Below are 14349 nucleotides of genomic sequence, written 5' to 3'. Positions count from 1 at the left end.
ACGAGCAGAAACCTAGCCAATGTAAGTCATGACATGCAAGGTCATATAGTTTTCTTTCTAATAAACATTTTTCATCACTTCGTTATTTCGCAAAATAGGCGTTCATCAAAACCGAGGAAGAATGTTAAGCCTTGCATAATTATGCCACAGCAGTATGTACGAATAGTGTACGAATGTACGAATAGTGTTCGCAAAATCCGAAAATTCGTAAAATCGGCGCTTAGTTGCAAGACCGTACACGCAAGCACGCACGCACGCGCACGCACACGCACACACACACACACACACACACACACACACACACGCAAAAAAAAATTTTTAAAGGAGGAAAGCACACCACGTAAGCATGCGCGATTCAGAAGACACGACACCTGGTGCTTGAATTTCTCTTTATTAAACGCACGCTCCCCGCCAAACAGCAGACTGCAACACACTCTGCTAGAGTCGTAAAGAGCCTAGGAAACATTTACCTCGGGCAACTCTGGCCATCTGTTAAAAAAAATTTGCAAATGAGAAAAATTAGAAACAACACAAGAAATATTGCCAGAGAGCCTCGTGTATCGCTCGCAGTGCTGCTTACTTGCGTCCCTTTCTTCCCACTTTTCTTTTTCTTTCGAGTAAAGCATTGAGCTCACATCCTCGTTATGATATACAGTCACGACCGCTTCGCGCGCACCGCCATACAAGCACACCGCCACATAACACCGCGCGCAGGCTTTTTCGGTGTGACAGCTAAGAGCATGCCACACTCGCTAGGGAAGTCGGAAAGTGTCCACTCTGCAAGCACGTCCGACTACATGTACACGTGGTGACATCAGTCCTTCTTGCGACTTCTCGTAAGCTATACAGAGGACATCAGGCGCACAAAGTCCTTCCCGTCACATGCGCGCGATAGACGCCACCGGCCAGTCATGCAAAAGTCTACCGACTACACACGCAGTACTATGGCATACTTATAGTGCTACCGCCCATGATTTGAACTGGAACAAGAACCTCGGCAATCTCGGAACAAACGCGTCGCTGCCGGAAGCCTTATTCACAGTAATTACCTAAATTTTTAAAGGAAAAAATAAAAACGAGAGAAGCGATCACAAAAATGTCAGCATGGGACATGTCTACAGATGCCTCTTATGGTGCATTCTGTCTCTCAGCCATTCATGCGACACTATTTTTTTTAAATATTCCGACCCCACTATTTGCATAATCATAATATGGTCAATGACAATTCGCCTCGATCAACACGCGGCGAGAGAAAATAATTGTTCACTTTTCATGCGTAGCTCGCAATAGGAATGTCAACGACTGCATTATCGACATAGTTTTACAAAAAAAAAAGCGTTCCGGGTTTATTACAAGGCAAAAGCACGATCTGATTACGAGGCACGCTGTACTAAGAGGCGACACCGGATGAATTTTCACCCCTTGGGTCCTCAGGCAATGCACTGCACACGAGTGTTTTATACATTCGAACCCATGACCTAGTACTCTAGCTGTGCGCCGCCCTAGCCACTGAGCTTCAATAAATTGGTAAAAGTTTCCTTTCTTTTTTTTTTCTTTTAGTTCGGAGCCGGCTAAACTTTGTCGAGCAAGGCTTATGCACAAGGTCTCCTCCACACAAACCATGGGCGACAGTTGCAATAGGAAGTTGACAATATGGCGCACTGCTACATACTGACGAAAACAAAACACCGAAATCGCATATGGGTAAAGGCGAAATGAACCCCTTGGTCCTCTCTGTAACGAATGAGTCAATAATGGCGACTTGTATAGTTCGGTACAGGCATCTTTTGCAAGTAATGTGGCATCGAAAATATACGAGCTCCCTGTTGGAAGTACGACTGGCCTTATACGTTCACGTGTCTGTACCGCTGTGTAGAGATCAGTGGCCTGTACACCTCGCATTGTTGTGATATCGTTGCACTTACTGATCATACCGAAATAGTGCGAGTATTTTTAAGCGAGCGAGTTAACCTCGCTTACAAACAGCCCGCCTTTTCACAGTCTGTGCGCCGACTGATTAAGTGACTGAAACGCTAAGCCTAAAGGGCAGACGAAAACTTTGTAATCTATGGTGTGATTATTACAAACGGTGACAATGATGCGGATAACGTATCTGCACAGTGATCGAAGATGTCCATAAAAGCACTGGTCAAAGTTTCTTTTTCTAGTTGCTCATGCCATCTCCCATTCTTTTTATAAATAGCAACACCATCTTGAATGTTTCAGTCCTATACTGAAATTGGGAGTTGCATGTCTGGCCAACGACATCCTGAGAAAAGCTTAAACAGACGAGCGACAGGCGTTTGAACAAAATTTCGCTTGTGTCCTTCGCGTTAACCAAAGATTGTGTCCCGGTTACATGACCTCGATGTTTCCGAGCAAAGTGTCGTTCAATATTCCACGGAATTTTCTACGACCAATGGCATAACGCTTTCACAGCAGACATCACAATGACGTTCGCATGACGCTGAGCGCTAATGAGGGCTGGCGCCTCAGCACGAAAGTGATTTTGCTAGTGCCATGCTTATGTATATGGCTGTCATGGTCATGTATCGGCATCGCTCCATACTACGGCCGTTCGTCTGTCCGCAGTGTCCGAAGCTGTTTTAGGGACCCATGAAAGGTTACAGCGTTTTGACACCTATATGGATGTCGGTTTGCAAAGCGACAGCGCAGTTGGCTGCAGCATCACCGTCTGTACATAAATAGAGCTTCTCAATGTTCTCGGGGTCGTAAAATAGCTGTGAAATCTCTGAGAAAAGAAATGTCGTTTTCCCTGTGCATCTTTCTGGTGTGGAAAGGCAAAGTAGGGACCGCAAAATAAAGACTATTGCAGAAACGTGCTTCGTGCGAAGTTCTGCATAGAAGAATAGTCGCCTCTCACACAACTTGTACATGGTCCATCGTACAGCGGCGTTAAGCTTGTAGAAGCCGAGATAGGCCTCACGTTATACATGCAACAAGCGCGTGTTAGACAGACATGCGCACTTCACGGAATCGCCAGCAGCCAAAGAGCTCCAAAACTACAGCCTTTGGCATTCATATGTGGCAGAAAATTCGAGTACATTAAGGCTACAGAGATCGGGCTGTGAAACGGCTCAAAACAGGATTGCTTTGTCGATTACCTAACGCGCTGCACGGCTACATTCACTTCAGCTTTGTTCAACGAGAGAGAAACCAGGAGCCACTCAAGAAAGCAGAGAGATTTAGACATACGATTCATCTCGCAGGTATTGACACGACCAGGTACGGCCAGACTGGCCGCCAACTCCATGTCTATCGAACCCACTGTCAAGATCACTGCATTCAACGAATAGCCGTACCCAGTTGTTTTGGCATCAGGTCAATATGCTAAATGTGGTGAGTTCACATTCATCGTCAGTCCATTTTATGTCCACTGCAGGAAGAGCGAGGTCACATCTCTCAGGGTAAAATATTGAACTTCCGTGTGTTATTAAACATAAATGTACAACTACACGTCTGAGCCAACGTTGCTTATCAGCCACACTAAAATAAGTGCAACGTCCCTCAGAGACAAGCATTTCTCGTTATCAAATGGTCTAGCTGCACCAACTCTTTCTAAAGTAAAGCCTGAAATTAAGCATGCTGTCTGCTACGACCACATAGTGAATGTTGGTTTATGTGAGCATGTAAAGATACACTATGCAATCTAGTACATGGCCATGAAATCACCAAGAGATAGAAGCAACGACAGTGACTTCCAGAGCAGTCTTCTACAGTCACCGCTACTGAATGCCTAGTTCTAATGCAAGGGAAAAAACACTTCAAGTCATGCGCACCAACATCCTCGAAGTTCCTAAACTAAGATTAGATGTCATCACAAGGACTCTGCTGTCCTCATGTGTGAGCTTAATAACCATAGCTACTTATCACACTTGATGCGAGATTAAGAGTATAGTTGGCTAATGTTACATACGTCATAGACAAGAGTTATAAAGATCATTGAGCATTCTGTAGTTTACGTTGAAACCCCCGACCTTTGCTTCTCGCCTCCGAGCCTAGTCTTTTTCTTTTTGGTTGAATAATGCAGCACCAATGCCGTAGCAGCAAAATTCAGAGTGCAAACGCTAACCGATCGATGTTATAAATGGAAGCAAAACCTTGCATTGACCAGAACGCAACAAAGCAGCACGCTGGCTTAACCACACGTTTCTTTTCTTTACATTTTCGTACATTTTACCCTGTATTGCTCAGGACACGAGTGCTCCGTCAAATTCCGTAACAATCATTCACCCCCTCGTCATATTTGAAGCCTTCTCCAATTGGTTTAAAACGCTAACATGCCAGACAGTGACAGCGTCGGCATAGTTTCCCAAGCAATATTACTCAGCCGCTAGAGTCTATGCGAGTTGAAAGCATTGCAGTTCAACCGGCATGGGAATGACGATTAGTACATGAATTCGCCTATGTTTGTCCTGACTTGAAACGGCCTTGCACGCTTATAATCTCAAACAAAAAACTGCATTATAACTGCAACAATACACAATGGCAGTGCAATAAAGCCACCAGACTGTCCGAAGCCACCATTACTAAGACCAGACAAAACTATGTCCTAACCATCGTGCCCATGGTAGCTGAATGATCTTAGTGGCAGAGTTTCTTCCAGTAGTTTTAGTAGGAAGCTCCATGGCTTCCACAATAGTGTTTCAGATGCCAAATGAAACAAGTGGAAAATTTTCTATCTGGATTCCTATGGCTCTTACAGAACTAAATGAAAGTTTGTTCATGTGAGGAAGAAACTATGCAACAGATACAATTGGCAATACTTTACCAAGCTGCAATTAGAAACCACATAAACAATTCATAAAAAAATCTTGGCTCCAGATGCACGACAAGACGTTTGATGTACATCAAGTGAAGTACGACTTGGCATCAGCTGGCAGACACTATGTACTTTCGCTTCATCAGTGTTCATTTGTTGCTACGCATCTTGGGCACTGTAGATACTATGTACTTGTTGCTTCAGTAGTGTTGATTTGTTGTTACAACCCTTGGGCACTCTATAGTGCTTACTTGAACTTTCATTACAAAGAAACTCACAAGGGTGTCCTTACCAATACGGCAAAATTTCCTCATCTATGAATGCTTAAATAATGAACATTCTTGTCTCAGATGCAATACATTGGGCATTGCAGGGTTAACTTGGCCACTGTGACTAGTATGTGTATTACATACTCTCCGCTCGATTCAATGGCAATTAAAACAGAACACAGAGTTTAATAAATTGCTGTTCTCAACTTTCCCTTGGAAGAAGGCAAAGATCCTACCAATCACCTGTGGTTTTAGTGCTACAAATTGCACCATAAACTAGGCTTATTTAGTTGCCAAGTGCATGCACCGAATGTTATGCAGAGGAGCATCGGGTATACAGAAGTTGTCTGGCTAAGCCGCTAGCTCATTTGCACTCAAACTTCGTGCAGGGGCGGCAATTTCGAGGTGGATGCATTCCAATACCTCGTGCAGGCGCAACATTCGCCTGTTTAGATTTCCCTAGAAGTATGTGTCACCTATGGCGAGGCCAGATGAAGAAAGACATTACTTTGTAGAAACAGAACGGTGGTGCCATCTCTCGTGGTACAGGTCAAACAGTGCATACACTGCATTTCAGTTTAAAATGACCCCATATGGTACTACTGTTAAATAACACAGAGTGTCCCTTCATAGGGCTCTATGGAGACACAAACTTGCACAACATTCGGTAGAACACCTCAACATGTGCAGACATTTTCCTAATATGCAACAAGAGAAACTAACAGAACAATCTTGAGCAGTTACTAATGCAAATAAGTACCTGTAATGCTTTAGGCTGCTGGTAACCCTTAATGAGCTGCACAATGAATGAGCCAGCGGCCATACAATCCGTGCCCTCTTTCAGCAGCAAAGACCTGTCCAACTACACATTTGCAAAAGCTTGGGGCCCCCAATTAAGCTCGCACTTACAACAGCAATATACAGCCAAGAGACGACAATGCAGATGCCTACACTAAGGCACAAAGACATTGTGTTTGCCACATTGAAGCACACCTACGGGCTTTGAAGCAGGGTACTGAATTGGGTATGAAGCACAAGCGCCGTCATCACGTCTTTGTGCAAGGCATCAACGTCCCACACCGTTCAGCAATGTACATGCCTATAAGTGCAAAAAGAGAATAAAAATGTTTTTGATGAGAAAAACCGTTGACAGGCAAAAACATCGGCCTGTTCCTTCAAAACCACTCAATTAACCTGCCCACCTTGCTCGCATCTAAAACCAGAAGGGCAACAAATAAACTTATAATTGACTTTAGACATGCTCGTCATTGAACTGCTGTGCCTGAAAAGCGAAGAGTCCAGAGTTTATGCAGATCGAGATACGAGGAATGCAAAGGCACTCAAAAGCTTATTGCCCAACGATGGTGAATGAGCGCTGCACAATGCCTCTCGGTTTTCAGCAACTGAATTACCTGCTCGTTAACGGCAAGTGGGCTTTGGGAGCTGCATACACGGTTTTTCCACTGACATCACCTCACACTGCCTGCAACCTGCTCATTTCCCATTAAAATGATGTTTTCTCAACAAAATCCAGCATTTATGATAACTGCAACAGCATGCTTCTTGAACTGCAAGAGGGTAGGAGTCATTAGCGTCATTGTAACAAGCACCAGATGTACGTTTAAAATGAACAGATTACTTACTGTGGGTGCAAATGTAACTGCAGATGTTCAGTACACTGGGATAATTAATTAGAGGAAAACCAATACAAATGCCCATTGTCTCTGCTACAATAAGAGTTTCGCCCAACTTAAATGTCAACCACTTTTGCATGGCATAAGACAACTGCCAAGGAAATGTGGACATTTGATTCCAAAAAGAAGCTTGCCCAGATAGATAATCTAGCAAACTTGCAAGATGCTCTCCAAGAAGACCGATTTTTAAATAATCTCGGCACTGAGTGTACTGTTTCAATACCCGGAATATTTTCCTGGGTAGGGTGAAGTGGCACCGGCTTTCAAGTCTGAGGCAATCGCAGTTCAGTTAACGTTGCCCACCGCGTGCATGACCAGAATGCAATGAGCAAAGCCTTTAGTCACTCATCAGCACACGCGCCTCAGCATTACCTATATCTCTGAACAGAGGCAACCGTAAAACCACAGTAGAATGCCTGTTGCATAGAGCAAGACGTCAGATAAACACGTCACGTGCACAATTAGAAGCCAATTCCTTCCCAACATTCTGAAAGACAGATGCATGGCATGCTAACTGGAATGCAGAAAGGAAAATAAAAAATAAAAATAAAACAACAAAACGTGAACTGCAACATCTATCGTCACTTTTTTTTTATTCACATCCAAAGGCGTTCGTCAGTCCACCGGCGCTTTAAAAGGAGTGCCTTCAATTTCTATGAAAAAAAAAAAGGAAATGTGTAAAGCATGCACTTTTAAACCTTTTGTGTGGTAGAGAAATAAGCGGCAAAAGTTTGGGCTTTAGACAACAACTGGGCTAAGTGAAAAAAAAAACGTTGCACCGTATAGACAATTTCTAGAAAGAGCTTGTGTCACCATCATGGCTGTTAGGTAAGGTCAATTTGCAACTGAAAAAACCAATGTATGGTACTATGGCGGTTCAATTTATTAAACAACACTAAAAGAACCAATAAATTAGTTTAGACTGACAGCGTAGTTTTTCAAAACTCTCTGCATTTCCTTGGCCAAAGAAAATATGGCTGCTAATAGTCGAGAAAATGGAAAGAATCAAATAACAGACCACTGATGTGGCATGGCACCTTACGACTATCACTTTTTAAGTCCTGTGACGAGCTAATTCAAACAGGTGAGATGATTGGCCATAAAGTACAGGGTCCAGCAGTTCACTGCACAAATTCCCTTTCAAAGATGCACAATGGCGTCCAAATTTCTCATCCTCGTAATTTTACAGCCTGGCTGTGTCAACAATGACATTCGCGACATCCCAAATTTCACAGCGTTTTGGGACATCTGCATTGTTTTCATACACAAGTCCCTAAAAGCTCCTATTTAGAGCAATTGAGTCCCTCCATATAAGAAACAAAGATACACAACAAATATTCAGATATCACAAAGTGAACCTAAATACCCCTTCGCAATAACAGCATGAAGCAAATATGTGCCTATAATGAATATTGTGTATAATGAATTATTTCCGCGTTACACGCGGCTATGTTACAACGTGGTTAGACTATGCAGTAATTATTGGTGAAAGATTTATAAGACCACTGGAAGGCATTGTCAGAATCTATGACGCCATGAAGGGGTGGAACCAGTGTGAAAATTTAAAAGTTGGTTTTGTAGCATACGTAATTTTGTTTTGCTGGCTTACGAAGCTTCGGCCCACGGCAACACTGAACCAATTTGTCGCTCCTGGGTGCACAATCTACAAATCTAGCTAATGTCAGCACTTCCCTATAATGCATAAATGATCTTGCAAATGTTTTTGATATTTCACATGCATGTGAACTTAAGGACACCGTGTGCGAAAGTGTTTGGGGGAAGGAACTTTTTGCATTACAGCCTAAGATGGTGACACGCACGGTCAAAAACCTAAAATGGTCTACACCGTGTGGAAAGAAAACAAAATAAAACAAATCCCCCAAATTTATCAATAATGAGCAAAACAAGTAGGAAAGAAAGAAAAAAAAAAAAAAGAAGGCATTTGCACATGTACAATATTTACACAGCCTTGTTCGCAACCTATGTACAGGGCCAACTAAGGCTTCCTAATCAATTAAAATAGCCGTAAAAATCCATTTGCACAAATCTACACTACACAGAAGGCAAGAGACCTCTCACAGCCTTGCGCGCTTTGGCATGTGACAAGACCAACAGGCGCGTACGAGATAATCAAAGGAACACCAAGACGTGCACGATACAGATACATGTATGTATATATGTATATATATACAGGTGCCAAAGCAAAAACGCATGCCCGACACTTATGTACATCATTCACTTGCCTGAGCAGCACAGCCTCGTCACAACAGGACTACGCGCACACGGCCTCAACAACACAACAACGACAAAGGAAAGGAAGGAATTAAGGGGCTTCATTTGTTCCATTGCTCGCTAGTGTTCTGTTCCAAGTCCAAATTCTTGCGAGTGAGACAAGGAACCTCGCCAAACGACAAGAACACAAACTAAAATCGCCTCCATGTCGATGTTTCTTCAAACGCCCTTATCTAGCATTGCATAGAGTCTAATGCCAAGCTATTCCCTCAAACCTTGAATTAAAGAAGAAACAAAAAAATGCGGGAAGCGTACCAAGCAAACATCAAAGGCATTGCTGGTGTTAAAAAAACAAAAAGTGCTGCAGAAGTGCGGGTTTGCATTAAGTAGACAGCCGTAACTACTGAAAGTCTCGCTGACATGGCAATCTGGTATAAGTAGCTCTTGCATCTCTTGGATCGCTGGATTGTTTTTGAAGAAAGGATTGGGTACGGGCAATTGTTTTTGAAATTTTGCCTAGAGATCTTCCATAATGCATTTTGTTTATTAATAAGATGTCTTGATTCGATGCTTTCCTATTTTATCTGTGCAAAGGCAGAAAGTGATTCGTCTGCAGCGATGCTGGACAGATATGCATTTTGGCATAGTGGTGCTATCTGTCTTCAAGAGCACAAAAAATGCTTTGCATCCAGTTTCTTCCAAACGCCCACAGCGTCATTAGCCTTTCAGTTGAAACAGGCGATTGCTGCATCCAAATATGAAAACCAAAACAATAGTCACCTTGAGAAAACACACCTGAACTACATCTTAGGGGCAAACTAGCAACCATTTTACTACAGCTGAAAGAGCTATTTTTACCGGGGGACCTATCAATGCAGCATTTGGCGTGAAAAGGGCTTTGAGGCAAGTAGGCAAGAGAGCGACACTACAGTACTTGCCGGGTGTGTGTCTGGAAAAAAAAAAAGGAAGCCGGGCGTATTTGTTTTTCGTGGTACATTGTTTGACACATGGTCACGAAGACTGCAATGCTGCCAGATCATCTCCTCTTAAAACGGTGCCTTTTGCACAAAGCCCTATGAAACATTGACCGGTGCGCTGCCGTCTGGCGAATATCTCAGGCACCAAACTGACTGGCTGGGAGCGAAGATATCTCGACAACCACCCACATGCCAAAGCGAAAATTTCTGCAAACCACTTCTAGTTGCACAAAGTTGAAACAATGGGAACATGTTCAGATAAAATTTGCGTAGCACGAGTAACAAACACCTGCTTTACCTGTCGCTCTACCATTCTGCATCATCGAGACACAAAGTGACAAAGTTGACTCGTACGCAAGCAGATGTACAGCCTCAGTAGCTTTTCGCAACACAATTAGTACTTATAAAACGAGCAACTGTCAAAAAAAAAAAGAGCACAAATGTAATGAAGCGAATTTCAGAGCTGATGAAATGATGGAACTGATGCAGCACTTGTTCTGAAAGATGTGGCGCATAACACATCCGGCTAGGTGTCAACACCAACAAATGGCAACTCGTAACACGAGCAAGCACGTACATACACATGCGTACACGACACGTATGTAGGCGTACATACATACTTGCCGGATGATAAACGGCAACTCGTACATCACACAAGCGGTGCTACGCGATTTGCTTGCTTCCCAAGAACAGTTTTCGAAAACTAGCGAAAAAGAGAAAACACCAGGAACAGCCAACAACAAACAAAAAATTGTCAACGTTCCACCACACAGTAGGGACGCTACACCTCCCGACAGGCCTTCGCAAGCACTAAAACCGAGAAAACAAATTTTTTCCATCTGCCACTAAAGGCTGCAGAGCTCACAGGTGACAAAGTCGCAATGACAAGCCCTTTTATCGTGACTAAAGATTAAAAGAGATTAAAAGAATAATAACAAAGACTAAAAGGATATTAAACACAACAAGGCTGGCCGAATATAATGGGAGAACAACATGCACGATTCAAAACCCAATAAACGACAGAAAAACAAAAAGTACATGCACACACACACACACACACACAGCACATGAAGCAGCAGTCTTCCATGACACACAGAGAACTGGTGCAGCTTTTGTCATGTGACTTGGTGGCAGGGAGGAGTCGCAGCACAGCTGGCATAACGAGTCTGACGCGGCGAACAAGAAAAAGAAAAAAAACCTCATTTTTCCACTCTCTGCAGGTGCAGGACTTGACGTAGAGGCAGAGAGAAACACGAACAAAACAATAAAGCCGCTGCCGACAACACGATAGCCCCAGCTTTGTAGGTCCAGCCCGAGGAATTACGTGGAGGGTTGCACGGGGAAGCCGACGATGCGACACCCGCACTGACGAAGAACGGCACAAAAGAACTGGTGACTTGCGTGCCCAACCTCTGGGGAACGCTTACACTACACTCGGCGGTCACAGAAAACACCCTTCACGGCTCCCGTTGTTTTTCGGTCTTTGAGGGTGGGAGACTGCACCGGGAACAGGGACATCGCCTGACTTGAATGCTGCGGTACAACACGAAGTGCGTGAACGAAGCAGCTGGTGAAGAGAGTCATGGGCAGGTGAGATTGGGTCAGCTTTCCTGTTTTCGCAAACATTTTGAAAAAAGAAAGTGGGAGGCAACAGATGAAACCAAAATTGGAAGAGCCCTGCCAAGACCAGGAGGGCAATGCAACCATCCGGCATGCCCAATGTATATATAAGACAGCAGCAATCCTTCAATTTTGCAAAGTTTCTGCTGGCCTTGGCCTCTGGGGCTGCCTTCATGCAGCAGGCTTCTGCACGTCATCGAGTCACCGGGGTGCTGGCTAGAGCAGATGACAAGTTGGTCTGTCCTGCCTTCACAGCAACCACTTCGAAGTCATGGCCGCACGGTTGCAACGCAGGGGATACAGCTGCGCTATCACGCTGCAGCCAGGACTCCTCAAGCACACAAAGCAGACACGTGCAGACCTAACTGCTCGCATTCCAGCCAGGTAAGCAACTCTTGCTTCGTGCAACTTCCTTGCACTGCCGGTGTTGGCAAAGCTTCCTCCAGAAATTTCCTGGATGTCAAGTTCATCTTCCTAGGCATTGATGCTCACCCTGATTGGCTCCCTTCATTGCCTAATGGGGGGAGGGTGCTTACTAACGAAGCTTGCATTTGAAGTAATGATGCCTGCGAATCTCCAATGCTGATCGCACCTTGCCCCTCACCGAATGCCTTGTTCCCAACGGGTGCGCCTGGGTGTCGGAAACGTGGTGCGCAGCCCAGCTGTGACCACCCGACACTGGAGACGTAGTCGCGGGAGTGACCTTGGACAAGGCGCCAAGTCCCTTTGCCCTTGACCGGGCTTGTTCAGTTACCATGAGGGCAGATGAGCTTCAAGGCCTGTGAAACCTGGAAATAAATTACATTTCTTTTTTGAAAAACGAGGATGATGTCATCGTAAGAAGCTGCATCAACCGGCAGCTTGAGTACGTAATCGATTCTATTCTTAATTCACTTCTCTGCACTGCACATTTGCAAGACTACTAATGGCAGTAATGATCATTGTCTCTGGGGCATGGTGTCACCACGTGAGCCACGTATACATTTTCCATTTCATAATGCAAGCAAACCACGATTGTACATGCTACACTGCGTTAGTTGGGCAAGCTGCCTTACAGGCAAGCTAGGTTCTTCAATTATGAAAAGTGAATTATTGTCCAGTACAGTTTCCTATAAAAATTACGAGAAGGAGCTCTGGTGCTGCGTTCATTCAGCCACCATGGGAATGCTGGGTAGTAGACATTAATTTGTCTAACCTCTGAGCTCGTGGCTTCAGACATTCCTGCGGCGTTATTTACCGAGATTTATCTGTCTAATCTTTAAGTATCCTCAGAAACAGAATAAGGCAACAGGTCTCTTAGTACATGCATGATTCTGTCAAATTGTTGAACCTACTATGCAATGATTAATTGAAATTGATCAATCTGCATTGGGAATGGAACCTGCAGGCTTATATGCTCAGCTGCAGGAATGGCCTAGCCACAGAGCCACCATTGTGGTTATTATGTAAAAAACACAAAGGCTTCACGCTAGCGTAACGCAATAATGAGTAAAGAAAACAAAATTGCTGCTCCAACTGTTTACTACAGTAAAGCCTCATCAATTTGGATTTCATGAGACTGAAGAAATGTCGAATTATTAAATATATCAAGAAAACAACACACAAATGCTTACCACGACAACCTGCCTTTACTTACTGAATAGCTCCACAACCCCTGCTACTTAGTTTCCATGAGACGCTTGCACCGATTTTGCTCTTTTTTGTTGTAAACAGTCAACTTCCGTTAATATGACACCGGTTAATTTCACTTTTTGGTTAACTAGATCCCGGACGAAGGCTCTGGCCTCCACCCATGCGTGTTTAAGGGCCCAAACTTTCCTTATTTCGATCCTACGCTTAGCTTTTACCAGTCAGCATGTAAGCACCAGACCTTTACAGTGACCCCAATAGTGACCTCATTTAGTGGCAGCGTTTGTCTCAGCGGAAGTTAGGGGACAGCGCATGTGTTGAAGACGTGTCATCGCCTGTTGGAAAATGCCTATTTTCAGCCTGCCCTGAGAAACTTTTCAAGATAACTGTCCAATTTTACAGTACTTACCCAATTCTAATGCACACTCTTTTTTGCCCAAGAAATTTGGGCCTAAAATTGCTTGCCGGTGCAATCAGATACGAAACCAAAACCACCTTTGAAGCGTTCATGTGCTTTACTGCACAACACAAGTTCACTGCAGCAAAGCTGACCTTAGGTAACCAGCCAATAATGTGCAACAGATATTTGACTTGCTCACCTTGCTAAAAAAAAATCGAGTGCTCATTATATTTCTACTTGTTTATGGGTTATGTCATTTTTATGTTACTTGTTTACTCTGGACACATAGAAAGTAGGCGCACATTTGATTTCGGAGCGAGTCAGAATCTGTTCAAATACTGCCACATGAATCGGCAATGTGTTTGGGCGTTTCTTCTGCACCTTGCTTATTTGAGCAGCTGAACAATTTGATCAATTTCGTTGGTCTCATCAGGGTCAAAGTAATGACAGTCGACTGTACTTTCGGCACTCTGTGCGCGGCAGGTCTTGAGGATTGTCAAAATTAACCGGGGCGCAGTCAAATGCAACCGAATCACGGAGCGTTTCATGCCTTTAAATAATGCATGCGCTTGCCGGGATCAGAGGGCGAGTGTGAATTAGTAGATTTTCCTACCAATTAAAGAGGGGCGAATTAATGAGGTTTTCCAGTACGTTATCCCAATCAATTGTTTTATACAAAGTGAACAAACAAAAACAGCTCACGTGACACACATAGACAGACCTGGAAACGCCGATTCCTTGCACG

The 14349-nt window shown here is 43.9% G+C and overlaps 1 protein-coding gene across 8 annotated transcripts in view; it reads right to left on the bottom strand.

Annotated features, from left to right (window-relative positions):
• Window positions 1-370: 370 nt before the first annotated feature.
• LOC142557485 (phosphatase and actin regulator 2-like) overlaps window positions 371-14349 on the bottom strand; it is a 139373-nt gene continuing 125394 nt past the window's right edge. For 7 of the 8 annotated variants that reach the window (XM_075669368.1, XM_075669373.1, XM_075669374.1 and 4 more), the window contains one exon: window positions 371-12363. In XM_075669368.1, the coding sequence (XP_075525483.1) occupies window positions 12348-12363 (16 nt within the window). In that variant the 3' untranslated portion in view covers window positions 371-12347. The remainder of the gene's footprint in view (window positions 12364-14349) is intronic. The other variant, XR_012822774.1, reaches the window with a different exon arrangement.

The sequence above is a fragment of the Dermacentor variabilis genome, chromosome 9 (assembly GCF_050947875.1).
Source record: "Dermacentor variabilis isolate Ectoservices chromosome 9, ASM5094787v1, whole genome shotgun sequence".
Classification (NCBI taxonomy): domain Eukaryota; kingdom Metazoa; phylum Arthropoda; class Arachnida; order Ixodida; family Ixodidae; genus Dermacentor; species Dermacentor variabilis.
This window is presented reverse-complemented; position numbering and strand designations above follow the sequence as displayed.